General features: G+C 35.0%; 1 protein-coding gene and 1 long non-coding RNA gene across 2 annotated transcripts; one reads left to right on the forward strand and one right to left on the reverse strand.

Moving 5' to 3' along the window:
• Positions 1 to 7,887: 7,887 nt before the first annotated feature.
• LOC123707223 lies at positions 7,888 to 9,987 on the reverse strand. The gene is made up of 2 exons (XR_006753465.1): positions 9,721 to 9,987; positions 7,888 to 8,052 (listed from the first exon to the last, which is right to left on the reverse strand). It is a non-coding gene; the product is annotated as an uncharacterized LOC123707223 (long non-coding RNA).
• Positions 9,988 to 10,026: 39 nt separating this feature from the next.
• Positions 10,027 to 14,411, forward strand: LOC123707751 (procathepsin L-like). The gene is made up of 7 exons (XM_045658084.1): positions 10,027 to 10,037; positions 10,115 to 10,368; positions 10,809 to 11,021; positions 11,335 to 11,461; positions 12,717 to 12,901; positions 13,494 to 13,601; positions 14,252 to 14,411. The coding sequence occupies exons 1-7, from the start codon at positions 10,027 to 10,029 to the stop codon at positions 14,386 to 14,388; spliced, it is 1,035 nt and encodes a 344-aa protein (XP_045514040.1). The 3' UTR covers positions 14,389 to 14,411.
• The last annotated feature ends 1,975 nt before the right edge of the window (positions 14,412 to 16,386 follow it).

Here is a 16,386-nt window from a genome sequence, read left to right on the forward strand (position 1 = left end):
TTATGCTTTGAAGTGTGCGTTTCCTGGTTTATTTTTAATTTATATTTGATATTGAATTATTATTTACATACATAAATTATACATAACTTAAAACAATTATGCTAAAGATGATGGCAAAGATTAAATACATGATGTATACAAAAAGGTTCAAGATAAATAAAAGCATTGTACTAAGTAATACCTAATTCGGCTGTTTTGTGTGATGGATGTGCAGTTGATTTGGCGCTATGGATATTCTATACGTATTCCGAAATAGCTTAAATAAGTCAAGGCTTAATTAGCGGTAATGTATTTATTTATATTATCATTACTTTTTCCCGAAGGGATGGGCAGATACCACTGATCTCCACCTGCCACCAGACAAATCTTTCTCGCTTCATCCACTTTCACCATTACTTGGTACTTTTAACTAGTCTCTTCTCTAGTACCTCCTAGATTCGATCCAGGTATGTACGATAAGGGCAAAATTGTTAGATAGGTACCCTTTTTATCATAATCTAATAATTATAAGTAAATTATCTGAAAAGCTTCGTTTTTTCACAGTTCGTAAAAGCTTGAACCAAAAAATAATACAATGCTTTAAAAAATGTGGCCGACTCCAAAATACACTAATGTGTACTTGGAGACATATACTTTCATTTGCCTGCATCATCCAGATTGCTCCACGCATAGTGGGGCTAAGCTTGAATACACACTGAAGGTGGATAAGCTGTATGTGCCTATGATATTCTTGTTACGCCAGGAATTGACATCAGAGACGCTACGTGCGTTATTAACTAAGATTTTAATGCCTTGTTGTACATTCAAATTTTATAGTATACATGTCTATGAGAGCAGAGGTGGCCTGGTAGGTTTGATCCGGATGTGCACAAATGGAATTTCTGTCTATGTGCGCATTTAACAAGGAAAAAATCTTGAGGAAACCAGCTAGCCTTAGAGCCAAAAAGTCGACGGCGTGTGTCAGGAGGCTGATCACCTACTTGCTTATTAGATTGACCAATGATCGTGAGACAGAATACAACAACATTTTTAATTACTTTATCTGACTGACCTTGTCATTTAGTTTATTAACACAATACCAGTTACATTTAACAATAACAAAACATTACAGTTAGCAGTAAAAACTAAATCTGTATAATTACGCAATAACAAATACATAGATAGGGATGTCATCTCTTTTATTTATATCGTAGGGACATGGAAAGGGTGAAGAAGTTAATGGTTAAGATGTGATAATATTAGGGGAAAGTGGGCGTATCACGTCAGATTTAACAAATTACTTGGAAGACTACAAATATTAGCTTTTATTCCCATTTGTTGGGAGGAAGTGTCGTTATTTATGTTCAAATGTAGAAATGAATTTATTTTATATCATTAATATTAAGCATTGAAATTGAAAGCCTGTTAAGTTATTGGTATTATCAATAATAATAAATATAAAGTATTTATTAATTCCATTCTAAATATCTATCAAATCATCAGCCCACCTTCTTTTTGGCCTGCCCTTCATTTCCAGGATGGTCCCATCCATTGTTGTCTGTAATATCCATCTGTTGTCTAAGTATCAGCCTATTGCTTACTTTAGTCCCTTCTAGACCTGGATTTGGTCCAGATCAAGGCTTCCCGACCCGAAGTCACCATGGATTTCCTATATACCATGGCCATGCCTATACCTACATGGGCTACATGGCCAATCCGACTAAGTATTCCTTTTCGTATCCTTATCATTACGTTTTTCTAGACATCAATGTCTAGTGTCTAATTTAATAATATAACGTATATTATTGAGCAGTGTAGGTTTAGTAACTTTAGCGTGTGACTCTCATCCCAGAACGATGAAAACATTGTGAAGAAACTGTCTTCCTTAACCCAAAAAGTCGACGGCGACTGTCAGGAGGCTGATCTAAGTGATCTTCTTCTTGCCTATTAGACGAATTATTATGAAACAGATTCAGAAATCTGAGGCCCTGACCTAAAAAGGTTGTAAGGGTGAATTTATATATATGGTTTCTACTTCTACTTAGTTCCTTTCAATAGCACACAATATGAATATATCAGGGTCACGTCCAGTGGTCCCCAGCTTAAGGTGGACACAAACCATGCCTAATTAAATCGCTTCATACAATGCGACAATAAGTAAACATTATTTATGATGCGTGTTTTAAATCTCTTTTTATGGGAACTGTGGTGCAGGTGCCGGTTCGACGCGGTGCCAACCGGTTCGCACTGCTTTTTTATTAAGTATATTAAGTACTTGATTTTGAAGGTATAAACATTTATTCTATTTCCTGAATGGTTCTGTTTTGTATGAGAGCCGATGAATACAAGAAAAGATGTTTTTATATTTGTTATCAAAATCTACAATCTTTTGTTAATTTTGCTTGCTAAAACCCAGCCAGATTTAACCAATAAAGAACTTCATTATATCAATAATTTAAACATTAAAAATATAATTTTACATTTACTTACAATAGAAAATCGAAAACGCAATAAAAAACCATTTGTAAGACGGCCATTTTTTTTGTTTTATCAAATATCGTTAATGCCAACTAAATGTTGCCAGAAACCTAAGTTTTATGAAGAAAATAACTGTAACTAAAACTTTTAAATTTATTTAAAATATTAATTCTCGTACCTTTTTACTGGTAACATTACATGTCGTGTTTTGTTCAGTTTAATTCTAATAATTAATACATGACTATACCATTAGGTTTTGAATTTATTTAGTAAGATCTTTTAGTCTTGAAATCTATCTCGCAGATTATTTTCCGTTATCATGGCCAGAAGGTAGGTTTTTATCTTATGAGTTTCCTGTCCACCAAAGCTACTTTCAAGACAGACTTACCAACGTAGGGTTTCCTAATGTTTGCCTTCACCAAATTCGCACATAGACAGTCCATTGGTGCACAGCCGATGATCGAACCTAGTACCCACAGATGTGAGTCGCACGTTGAAACCTCTAGGCCAAAACTGTTCAGCAACATTCAAGACATAGTATAAGTAAAAATAATGAATCGGGTCGAGAATAAATAAAATACCGCTCACACATTGAAAAATTTCGATACGTCACTGTGTTCGTTCCCACGACAATGCAGGAGCGAATAAAAACGCCTTCGAACCACTCTGCGTTATAAAATCCTTAATAAAGAAGCCTGATCGCATTGCGCGGGCGCAGGTTAGTATCCCATCTATCAGATAAAACAAGCAGATGCTTTAAAGGAAAACAGTGACTTTTAAGCTTTTGCTTACAGCTTGTTTGCCTGACGAGTCATGATTTTTAAACTTGAATTTTATTCATAAGTCAATAAATATTAAGTGAGTGCTGTCATTGTAGTAACCATACTATTTAAGTTTATTATAGACGAGTTGGGTTCCCAGGGAGGATAAAAAGATTCAAAATCTTAGACATCATAATGCATTGTTATAAACACTTTTAATTTTATGTTAACATGGAAACAAAACTTAGTTTAAAAAACTTGGGTTACAGGCGATGGGAGCCACGTTGTTAGTTTTATAACCTCGAATGATAAATATAACTAGTAACAACAACACACAAATATACAGTTTTTACAATATTCTTAACCTACATACTAATAAAATGTTTGGTCCCTGTGGCAGTGTAAGGTACACTGCCACAGGCTGGTAAGGTACAATGCTGGCAGCATTTCCTCCAAAGCACCAGCTCTGCGGTAACCGATTGCCAACTTTAATCTTTAATTAGCGCCTGTGCTCTTGAATCCTACGGTCCAAAAGTCTCTACTCCAAACGGAACAAAATCGAAGTTGAAGGAAAGACTGTTATATTGGTGGCATTTATTATTTTCTAGTATTAAAGTTTCGTCAGAGCATTTTTAGTCGACTATGTAATTGATTTGCTTTATCTGATTTGTACCTATACTATCATACATTTAAAAATATCATTCCTAACACTTATAAAAGTAAAAAAAACGTATCGAAGATAACACACTTTAATGATGTGGCGTGGGTCAGCGGCTAGAACAAACATCGTACGCACCATCTTTTTTCATTCAAAGGGAAAAGGTATTTGATGGTCCTCTCTTTCTTTCTTGTGTGATCGGTTGCTTTGAGAAAGAGACAGGTGCCAGGTAGGTGCCAGAGTGTCTGGTATCTCCAGACAGATAGGCACCATTTGTGGTATTTAAGCGATGCATTTTTGATTGTCCTTATGAATTGAAAAAATGTTACCTGTTACAGCTTTTAAAGAAAGAGTTTCATTCATTTTAACTAAGGTTCTACTTTGCCAATGTCATTGTCAAGGGATAGTAGTTTCAATGCAATCGGTAAACCTTATATTTGCTACTGTATCTTTTTACTGTATTAAAGGATTAAGTAATCCAGTTTGTTTTTTCATTTATTAATTCTTTACATATAAATTTAACCACACCAAAAAAGGACTTGGATCTTAATGTATAAGCAACATACTGTATATTATATTATATATAATATGCATGGTGTTAGTTTTATTATTATACACTTAGTTATTGTTATTTCCATTACTTTATGTCCTGCAGTATGGAGCCCTGTTGATTAAAGACCTCCACCTGAAAATTTATTATTTGGATCTATTCTTTGCTTCCTCCAACCAATTCTCAGCCCATCACTTTTGTGGTCTTCCTACGTTTCATTTTCAGCCACCCTCTGGAGGTCTTCTCCAGCTTGTGGCTTCGGCGGTATTTCTTTTATCTGTAGGATGTAAGTGACACATGTACCTACCTGTTAATATTAGTATTGAGCCCTTCTATACGGTAAAATAATTTACCAATTCGATTACGTTATTAATTTAAAATGTCCATTATCTAATAAATCCTTTAAAAATATTCAAGGGACAGGTTGGATCTCAATTAAGCATTATAAACGCCAAACTCGGAAGTATGGTCAATCGAACATATTGCTCTATGAAAATCAAATTATATCCGGACGATTACACTTGACACGGTGACATCCCCATATGTCAGTTCGTCATCTATTATTAGAAACGTTTCAAATTACTGCCACCTGAGTCAATATATTAGAATATTACGTTGACATATGTGACTTACTTGAATAGGGCTGTCGGGAAAAAGGAGAAGAGGGCGCCCTAAAAAATGAGGATAGAAGATATAGAAGCGTTACCAGGAACGGAGAAAGAAAGCCATGGATATATTTGAAAAAAGCTGGAGGAGGCTGTTACCCCGAAGGGGTTCCAATAAATGGTTCGGAAGATAGGATATCTAATTACAAGAGAATGTATATTAGGCTTTATTATTATGAGGTTTACATAACTCCCTTGGTTTTAAAAGTCAAATGTAGTAACCAAAATCTGCCCGAAACTCGGCTGGGACTCACATAACTAAAACCAGCATAATCAAGGTTTTTTTTTTAAAAAACAGGGTAAAACGAGGAGGAGGCTCAGGCATCAGATAGTACCTAAGTGATACCACTCATGGACACTCAGTGCTAGAGGCCTCGCGAGTACGTAGTATAAGAATTGGTACGCTCAGGTGGTTTTTTGAAGGACCCTAAGTCGAATTGGTTCGGAAATACTTCAGTGAGCAGCTGGTTCCACATAGTGGATTTCGTGTTCTGCCTCGACGACGACGCTGTTGGCGTCTTTTGGCAATTTATCATATTTTTCAATTTATGATTCGATTAAGATATATTTTTCTAAGTTTTTTGTACTTACATTTAAATTAACTTTCGATGCATATATTTTTTCGTACATTTGTGCCACCGTAGATTTACGGTTAAGTTTGGTTGTCCTAATTCAATTGTTCTGGATCTGTAACTTCCAAATAGGAATACCGATATCGATCAAGACGTTTTGTATGACAAACACACACTATTGGGAAGAGAAACATGAGATTTCCCGCTATATACATTTTCTAGATTCACATATTTGCTCCCTCAGATCAGAACGTCTTTTCAAATCCTTGTTACCTAAGCTATATATTATAAAATAACGTTACTTTGAGCATAAACATCCCTTTGACCGAGCGAAATCCGAGTCAAGAGCCCTCATCTGATAAAAGGGGAGGTTGTTCCAAAAATCCTGATTTACCAGATCAAAGGTAAGTGGCTACTCAACTCGCTTTGACTAGCCAATTGGTTTTATGACTGGCGATACATGTTAATAGCTCAATTGTGCTCTTTGATTTCAGCTTTCAGAATATATTTCTAAATAAGATTTTAATCTAATGTGATGCGATTGACCAGTTCAGGATTCCTTTATTTAAGGTGAGAAAATTCGCACTGTATCTTGTGTGTATGGGAATGTGATCCAAACGATCTGTTAACAATATGCCCTAGAATCAGCATTTCACAATCGTGAGGAAACTGGCTTCCCTTAGACCTAAAAAGTCAACGGTGTGTCAGGCACAGGAGACTGATCACCTACTTGCCTATTAGATTGACATATGATCATGAAACAGATACAAAAATCTGAGGTCCAGACCTAAATCGGTGGTTTGATTGGTTTATTTTAATTCATAATACAAGAGATTTTTTTTTGTATAATTTTAATATTCTTCACGTCTTCCAAGCTCCACCAGCTTCTTAGTAACCCTTGTAGCAACGATAGCGATAATTTCTCTTTATATATTAGCTTCATATATCTCTTATATGAATAAAAATCCGATTAGAATATATAAAACTTTTCGAAATAGTCAAAGGACCTGGCCACCATAAAAAACTCATGGGCGTTTTACAATCGAATAAAAAGTTCATCCACATACCAGTTGTTAGACAACATTAAAACGTGTTCCCGGTATATTTATCCTTGTCTATCCCTACTATGGTGAAAGGGGATAGGTATAAACTAGTTTTAGTTCGTCACGCTCCAACGCATATACAGGGGGCGATAAAACCGCACGATAACTATACCACCTTTTAAGTAAGTTTTTAATTGCAACATGAATATTAATGTTCTTTATAGCATTCTTTTAAGTTTATACATCGCGCCTAATATTTTCGTGTTATGAATAATTTTACTAAAGGTAAAAATAATTGTTTTTAATTCAAATGTGATGACTGAATAGCATATCTTTAACACGGAAAAGTTTTTTAATAAAACTTATTTAATATTTTCATTCAAAAATTTTTTTACGCTACTAAAAAAAAACTATATTTTAAAATACTAATAACGGTTTTTTTTTGTGATAGACACTCATAAACAGTCACATCGCCAAAGGGCTCGCTAGTGCGATGCCGGCCCATTAATAATTGGTACTCTATTTTCTTGAAGTATTCAATTTTACATTATTATTTCAGATATCGGTAGGTATAATACAATTGCATTACCAAATAAGCGACAGATTAAAGTTTCATATATAGGTAACATAGCTATGTAGCTATGTTCGCACACATCGCTATGTCTACGCCTCCATATGTTGCGATCCAGTTAAAAAACACAATATTAATTGGCCCATTAAATCTAAGTTTTCCATAATAAATAATATAATTGATATGTTAAACCTCTACGTTACGACACAAACGTAAGCCCCCGATACTTCTTCGAACACCTTTGCTTTTGACAGTTTTTTCATCATCTTTTGTATACTAGATATAAATTACCACAAACTCTATCTTTCAACAATGCTTGTCCCTATTTTAATATTGAACACGCGAGCATAAATAATACCTTGAATGAATGGTTCCATCTTGTCTAGTGCCGGACAATATGAATACTCCCCATTCATGGTTTGGTAACAAATGTCAAAGGCACGGGCAAAAGGTTCTGAATTTGAAAAGCCAATGTTTGATTAAATTCAAATTTCGAAGGTTTGAAACAATTATGAAGCTTTTGATTATATTTTAACTCCAGCTAACTTTGGCGTAGAAAAGCCGTTTAAAATTATGTTTCAATAGATTTGAACATTATAAGAACCTTAAATAAACATGCGTATATTTTATTGATTATTTTCTAGATGATCAGGCTGATCACCGGAGTGCGTGACACTTCTTCGATTTGCATTTTTCTTCGAATCGTGTGAATTCTTGACATTTTCTCTACGAGATCATCCTTCATCCGAGTCTTAAGTGCAAAATCCATAGGAAACTGCCATGATAATAATTACAATTTTTTTGCAAGAATATGATACAAAAATGTTATGTTGGTACAATCTAAACTTAGCAGAATCTGCCAAACATAACGTGCAAATTTGTCTTAAAAGGAATTTTCATAGAAATTACATACATTATGAATATTATTGTAGTCAATTCTTATATTATGTCATCACTACACACATCATCACATTATTAAAATGATTACATTATCATTTTTTTATAATTTTGTAATGTTTCACGCAAATAATCATTTATATAATAATTATATTATGCCATACAATAAAAATTACAAAAATAATGAAAGATTTTTTGCTCGATAATATTGGCTTATTTTAAATATTTTTTGGAGTAAACTTAAAACAATATATTTTAGCTACTACGTTGACTTATCTATTGCTATTCAATATTATTGGTCTAATTTATAAACATTACATTAAAAATATACATAAAAATAATGTCCTAGTAATGCCAATGTTACAAATACTTCAGAGTAGAGTATAAAGCCTTAAATATATAAACAAATCTATAATAGTTAAATTAGATTTTAGTTAGTAAATATATGAAAGTATCTCAAAATGTCTAACTAAATTAATTACTCGAACAACAGTGTCGGTAGATATCAATAAAACCTAAAACATAATATTAAAATGAGACAATTATAAAATATAGAAGTAACGGTGTTGAGAGTTGCTATTGTCAGAGACTTCATTGTGGTTGTGATGAGTTCGGGAATTGAAATTTAATGGAAATATCAAATGAAATTCACAAAGACATTCTTTGGACAATTCTCTATATAATGGCGACACGATGAATAGGTATTTTTATGTGAAATTAAACTTAGAATTCGTTTTAGGTTGGATTTAAATTATCAAGAAATCTTATGTAATCTTTAAGAAATGAGAACGTGGAATTATTTTTAATAAACCTACGAAAATGATTGATATAATATAATCTAAAAAGGTCAGGTTATTTAACAAGAAAGCCGACGTTACATCACGACGATCGTTAAACTGTTATAGGTCAAGTTCTTGGTTTATTGATGCATATGTATTTATTAAAGCAACAAGCCTCAAGAAGAAATAAAATTATACAACTTCTTTTTTTTAGTTTTGTTTATATAAGATTTTTTTTTTAATTTATAACCCTCTACTCCCCTGCCATATTGTCCAGGGACTTTTTACACCACATTTTTTCCAAAAATAAAAACAATATACATTTAATTAATTCTACTAGTTCGCGAATGGCAGGCGTCGCGAAATACGCCCCGGCTACATCGGTAATATTTTTATTTACAATAATCATGGGCGAGCCGGGGCGCAATTCCTCGCGAGACCCACTCTTTCGGTTTTGTTTGCCTCCTTTAAATATTTAATAATTTTTTCGCAGAACCGTTCCAGGCACGGTCTGTGCTTTATTAACATGTCCTTTAGGCCGCCACGGTCTACAGTCATCTGCATTTGTTGCTCCAGGTCGTGCCTGGACGATGCGAATATAGGGCAGTGTAAAAGCACATGTTCCACTGTTTGCTCTTCATCACTGCAGGCACATGTTGGGCTTGTCCTAATTTTAAACCTATGCAGGTAAGTTCTAAAGAATGCTGATAAAAGGCAAAAAGTAAAAAAAAATACATTAAATAATTAAATAATCAACACTTTGTTACCAACGCATCCTGAGTTATTTTGGACATGTTACACGCAGAGGACCCAGACGGTTTAGGAAAACTTGATCCAAGCCCCTACTCCTGGACCGATTAAGTAAAGGCCTCAACATCGGCCAGGCGCAGAGGTTTGCCGAAAGATAGGTGAAAGTGCAGGAAGTTGTGGGGAGCCACTAACACGACATTTAGAAATAAAGAGTGCGACTAAACAAAGAGAATAAAATTATAAGTGGTCGTAAGCAACAAGTGATAAAACACGAGATTGTTAAACATTTTGCACAAACACCTCAACTATGCGCATTTAAATTTATGACATCAAAGTTATTCTATTTGCGATAAAAGTATAAATTCTCAGAATATCACAAATACATATTTATTAGGAATGTTTGCGAATCAGATATATAAAAGCAAGGAACCGATGTATATTTTTAATTATGTTCGCTATTTGCTTATTGTTTGTTAACTTCTTTCTCGTTGAGAGTAAGAATTACTATGACCTCGCAGAAGCCACGAGTCATTTTAATGAGTTTATTATCACTTATAATAAGCAGTACAGAAATGAAGTAGAAAAGTTTACACGATTCCTGATATTCTCTGTAAACCTTGTGGAAATTAATCGGAAGAATGCAGAGAGTACACACGCTGTTTATGGTATTGTCTTTATATTTTTTATACATCATGATCAGATATGCATTTTCTAGCTTTTCGAGTTAAGTGTCTGTTTTTCAATTGGTTTTTTGCATGAACGAAAATACATGAAATGTTTGTATGTATGTATATTTAACGCTTGATTACCTATTACCTTTTGAACTATGTGCTCTACTGAATTCATTTCATTAAAGGTTCAAAGTTATTTCTCATAATAAATTTCATTTTCAACATTAATTTTCATGTATATAATAATACCAAACGCATTTTAAATAACTGAACATCGTAATTGTTGATAATCTAAATTCAAACACTGTGAAATGTCAATGTCAAGTCAATCAAAAACAAACACAATTCAACACAGAGACAAATTGTATCACTTAAAATATTAAAAAAAAATCTTTTGCTAGGCCGAATAATGCTTATATAAAATGTATTTTCAGGTATAACACTGTTTTGTGATTTGACCTATGAAGAGTTCCTCAAGTATGCTACGGGGCTGAACGGTACGGGTGACCCAAAATGCTCTTCTTCAATTAGCCAAGTCAACTCCTCAATAATAGCACCTGATTCATTCGACTGGAGGACGGAGAACGTTGTCAGCCGAGTCAAGGATCAGCAAATATGTGGTTCCTGCTGGGCTTTTGCAGCTACAGGTAAAGCAGAAAAAGAAATATTACTAGTGGAAGACCTGGTCTCTTGTAATGAAAATTATTAATGTTAATAATGATACAAAGCTTTATTGGTGATATTGCAATGTTTATTTTGAATGTAATATTTTATTTTATTAATTATTTTTTTATAAATTACGAATAAAAAGGCCATTTAAGTCCTAATTCACTACTATTGTCTTTTGGCCACGCACAATTGATTAACATTAAATACCCAGAAAAAAAATCTCAGTTTTATATCACTGAAACATTTATTTTACCGACGGATGTACCTACGTCAATAATTAAAATATTAAAGGAGCTGTCGAGAGTCAATATGCAATAAAGCACAAGACAATTCAAGAAGTGTCCGAACAGCAGCTGGTCGATTGCGACCAGAGATCCTCGGGATGTGGAGGAACAAATAGTTTGGACAATCCATTCTTGTAAGTTTGGCTTCAGTTAATTTAAACTAATTTATTAATAAAACCAAATCACTCCTAATGCACATACTATATATAAATTAATTCTCAAATGTAAATAACGCAATATGTTAGGTTTTTTTACTCTTAAGGAGCTTAGTATGCTACCAAGGCGAGACTGTACTTCTCTCCGCGCCACTTGCACCTATATAGAGGGCAAGTTCAGCCCCACAAGGAGTCACGCTCGATAGCGGCATGTCTTTCCGAAAGCACATAGCCGCCGTTCGCAAGAAGGCCTATTTTGTCCTCTCTCGCCTTCATTTCCTCCTAAATAAAAGGAGTCACATGTCTCTCAGACACAAGGTCACCCTGTACAAGGCCTGCATCCGACCGTGCATGACATACGCTAGCGTTGTCTTTGCACATTGTGCCCCCTCCCATATTCACCGGTTACAGGTGCTCCAGTCGCGATTCATGAGAATCGCGACCGGTGCGCCCTTCTATGTGAGAAACGTCGATCTCCACCACGACCTGGAGCTCCCTACCATAGCCCAATGTATGAAGTTGGCGTCCACACGCCACTTTGACAAGGCTAAACACCATCCCAATCCGCTGGTGCGTAATAGCATCAACTATTACCCCTTCCCGACAAAAAGGGCTCGTAGGAGGCCCCGACACATACTAACGGATCCGGACGATCCAATTACTGTAGCAAACAATAAATTAAATGCCGCCCGCGCGGCCAATAATAAAAATAGAAATTCACAGACTAGGGTAAAAAACCGCCTTCACCGGGGAAGGCGAGGACCTTTACTTCGCACTTCCGTCCTGCCCATCAGGCGATTGACCGCCCCGCGACGGCCCAAGCCGAGGTTGGAGTCTCACAGGAGACGCCCTTGCGCTAGCCGCGGGATAAAACGCCATTCTGGCCGAGCTACGCTCGCCAAAACAGCCCGAGCTGAGCTGTAAAGGCCCTTAAGGCCAACAGCGAGATTCCTTCTTCAAAAAAAAAAAAGAAAAGCCACTAGGAGTACAGTAGCTCCTTAGTAGGTCTTGCACTTAACCGTATTTGAGAGCCATTCGAAGTATCGATAACCTTTATGAATAGCTTGATCCCTAGGTATGACGTAGTTATGTGGGGTCTCTGCAGGTTTTATACCGCGTGTGCCATGGAGAGTGTTCGGTGAAGTAATTGAGGCCCGACTTGGTTATTTTGACTGTATACATATCTTTAAATATCGCTAGTGAACGTTTACGTTATAGTACATTTCTTTTTAAGATATTTTATAGAAAATGGAGCAATGTCAGAAAAAGACTACCCATATGAATCGAAACACCATACTAAATGTCGATTTGAGAAGGAAAAAGTGAAGGTTACAGTAAAGGGTTGCAGAAATTTGGATGTTGGTAGAGATGAGGAAAAATTAAAGAAATTATTACACCAAAATGGCCCCACAACGATTGGTAATTTTTTTTATTCAATTGTAGATATAATTATAAAACATTTTATTAATATTAAATTACAATATATATATATATATTACAATTACTACAAAAAGTTTATAATCTTTCGAATATTAGTTACTATAATTTCATTACACACTCATAGTGTATTAGTGGCGGTTTTGAATCTAATAAACAAAAAAAATTGATTAATAGTATGAAGCTGATGACATGTTATCTCAAACTCTTATAATTATAAACGGCAATACATTTAAATTAAATTATTTGTAATTAAAATTACTGCCTACTCAAATAAAGGTTGTAGAACGATGAAAGAACTGGAAAGAAAATCTTTTCAGCACTCTTTTTTTTAATAACAATCATGTATCCAGCAAGAGCTGTGTTCGCCTAGTGGCTTGCGACTTCATCATTCGCAAGCCCGATCCCCGACTGTGCGACCAACGTGATTTGCTGTCTATGTGCAGTACTACGGTAAAGAAAAACGTGTGGAATGCGTCAGGCTGATTGTCTATGATATAAAAATTATTCCCAATTCCATATAGAGTTACAGCACCACTGGATTATTATTAATATAAACTGTGTCTTTCAATAGCGCTCGATGCTACTCCACTCAGCAAATATATAAATGGAATTGTCAAATCTTCAGAATGTAAGAGTAAAACTATTAACCACGCTGTGCTGCTTGTTGGATATGGAACAGGTTTTTATAACCTTCTTTGTATATTACCATAATTTATCTCTCAGGGGAAGGAAAAAAATCTTTCCACTCGGGACTAAAGTAACGGTTTCAAAGGCTTTGAAGTTTTTCTAATGTTCTAAGTAGTAGTGGAGAACCAGCCAATCTGTTTTAATCATACATAATATTTAATTATTTATTTCGTAATAACTCCATTTATATATACAATTCTCGTTTCACTATGTTCGTTCCCGTAAAGGCTAGACCGATTCTTATGAAATTTTTTATGCATATTCAGTAAGTCTGAGAATCGGCTACTATCTATATTTCAAACCCCTAAGTGATTAGGGGTGTCACCTGAAATTTTTATTTATATAGATAGGTTATTTTTATTGAAGTAAAAAAATGTTTCCTATAAATAATATACATGGCAAAACGAGGTTTACCGGGTCAGCTAGTAAATACTATATACTATAAAGTAATTACACTAACCAGAGTTGGAATACATAATATTTACCTACAAAAAGGTTCAATAATTTACGAAAGGGAAAAAAAACATCAAAATTATGGTGTAAAAGCAGATGATGCAGGTGCGCTATGGATGTTCTTAATCATTTTAACTATATTCCGCGATAGGTTAAACAAGCCAAAGCTAATATCTTGAAACTTTCTAGAAAATGGTATTCCGTACTGGATCGTGAAAAATTCTTGGGGTCCGGCTTGGGGTGAAGATGGCTATGTTCGAATCGAGAGAGGCGTCAACTGCATCAATATGATGATAGCAGCTCCAGTACAGCCTATTTTGGATTGATATATTAAATTTATCCATTGAAATTATATGTTTTTCTTTTACTTCTGAAAGTTTAATGCCTATATTATATTATTATTTATTATTATTCTAAAAGTACGGAAAACAATAAAATATCTCTATATAATAAATACAAGTAATACAAAAACCGAAACGGAAACAAAGAGAAAAGAAAACATCTTTATATCTCAAATATTAGGTCCTTACATATGAAATTGGCGTTTTGTCGTACTGGCCACTTTGACCTCAAATACCTCATCTTTGGTTAGGAATTTCAAATTAAAATTTGTACAGCTATTTACTCATGTATTTGTGCTTCGATGACAGTCATTCATTTGTTTTCTTCTTCTGTTTTTTTCTGTTTGCGTCACTCATTTTACAAAATGGAAATCTTAAAGTATTGCATTATTTACGAGTACGAGTTCCGCCGTGGCACTAGTGCTGCGGAAACGACTCGAAGGGTGAATGATGTGTATGGCGGTCATGTTGCAAAAGAAAACACAGTTCGTTTTTGGTTCCAACGTTTTCGTTCTGGAAATTTCGACCTGCAGAACGAGCCCCGTGGACGGCCTGAGACCCAAGTTGATAATGAAGTATTGAAGGCTATTGTGGAAGCGGATCCATCGCAAACCACGTCCGAGTTAGCTGCAGGCTGCGGCGTTAGTGATAAAAGTGTTTTAATTCACTTGAAGCAAATTGGGAAGATTAAAAAGCTTGAAAGGTGGGTACCTCACGAATTGACTGAAGCAAACCGGCAAACGCGCGTGGAATGCTGCCTTACATTACTGAACCGACACAATAATGAAGGTATTTTAAACCGAATCATTACCTGTGATGAAAAATGGATTCTTTACAATAATCGGAAGCGTTCAGCGCAATGGTTGGATCCTGGCCAGCCAGCCAAATCCTGCCCCAAGCGAAAATTAACCCCAAAAAAGTTACTTGTAAGCGTTTGGTGGACTAGTGCCGGTATTGTTCATTGCAGTTTTCTCAAATCTGGCCAGACTATTACGGCTGATGTCTATTGTCAGCAATTGCAAACCATGATGGAAAAGCTAGCGGCTAAACAACCTAGGCTGGTCAATCGCTCCACGCCACTGCTACTTCACGACAACGCTAGACCACACACTGCACAACAGATGGCTACGAAATAAGAAGAGCTTCAATTGGAATGTCTAAGACATCCTCCGTACTCCCCAGACCTTGCTCCAACAGATTACCATTTTTTTCGAAATTTGGACAACTTCTTGCAAGGGAAAAAAATTAACTCTGATGGGGCAGTCCAAATCGCCTTCACAGATTTTATTGATTCCCGTCCGACTGTTTTTTTTTAGTAAAGTGATCAATGAACTACCTATGAGATGGCAAAAGTGCATAGAAAACAATGGTTCATACTTTGATTAATTAAATATATTATATTTAAAAATATTCGACTTTTTGTTCCTCCCATACAAAACGCCAATTTCATATGTAAGGACCTAATATTATATTTAATCTATGTTAAGTTAAGTTAAGTTAAGTTATCACATCCCAGAATGGCTAAAATCGTACCAATTCTCGGGTGTTATTTTATCTCTTTGAAATAAAATAAGGGAAGATCTATTTCGTAAAAGTTACATTGAGACCGTATCCATCAATAATTATTAACCTTGGATTTGACTTAACCAGGCATGGGGTGGGAGAAAATAAAAATAAATAATATTACCAATATTACCTAGGTGTTGACGAATTATAATTAAAATATATATTGTAGTAAAAGTTACTGCGTTATTTATAAATACATAAACTTAACAACATAACTCAGTTGTGGAACGACGGATGGTATTTTGAACTAAATTGATTTTAAATCTAAACTCTAAACCCTTTTGATGAAATTGGTTATTTTAATTGCTATAAATGTTCAGTCTCATGGAGTGAATTGGTAGCGTTAGATAATCCCAGATTTGATACTCGTTGACATCACCTCATGTGTGAGATAGGCTTTGTGTTTCACGCTTCACG

The sequence above is a fragment of the Pieris brassicae genome, chromosome 3 (genome assembly GCF_905147105.1).
Source record: "Pieris brassicae chromosome 3, ilPieBrab1.1, whole genome shotgun sequence".
In the NCBI taxonomy this organism is placed as follows: domain Eukaryota; kingdom Metazoa; phylum Arthropoda; class Insecta; order Lepidoptera; family Pieridae; genus Pieris; species Pieris brassicae.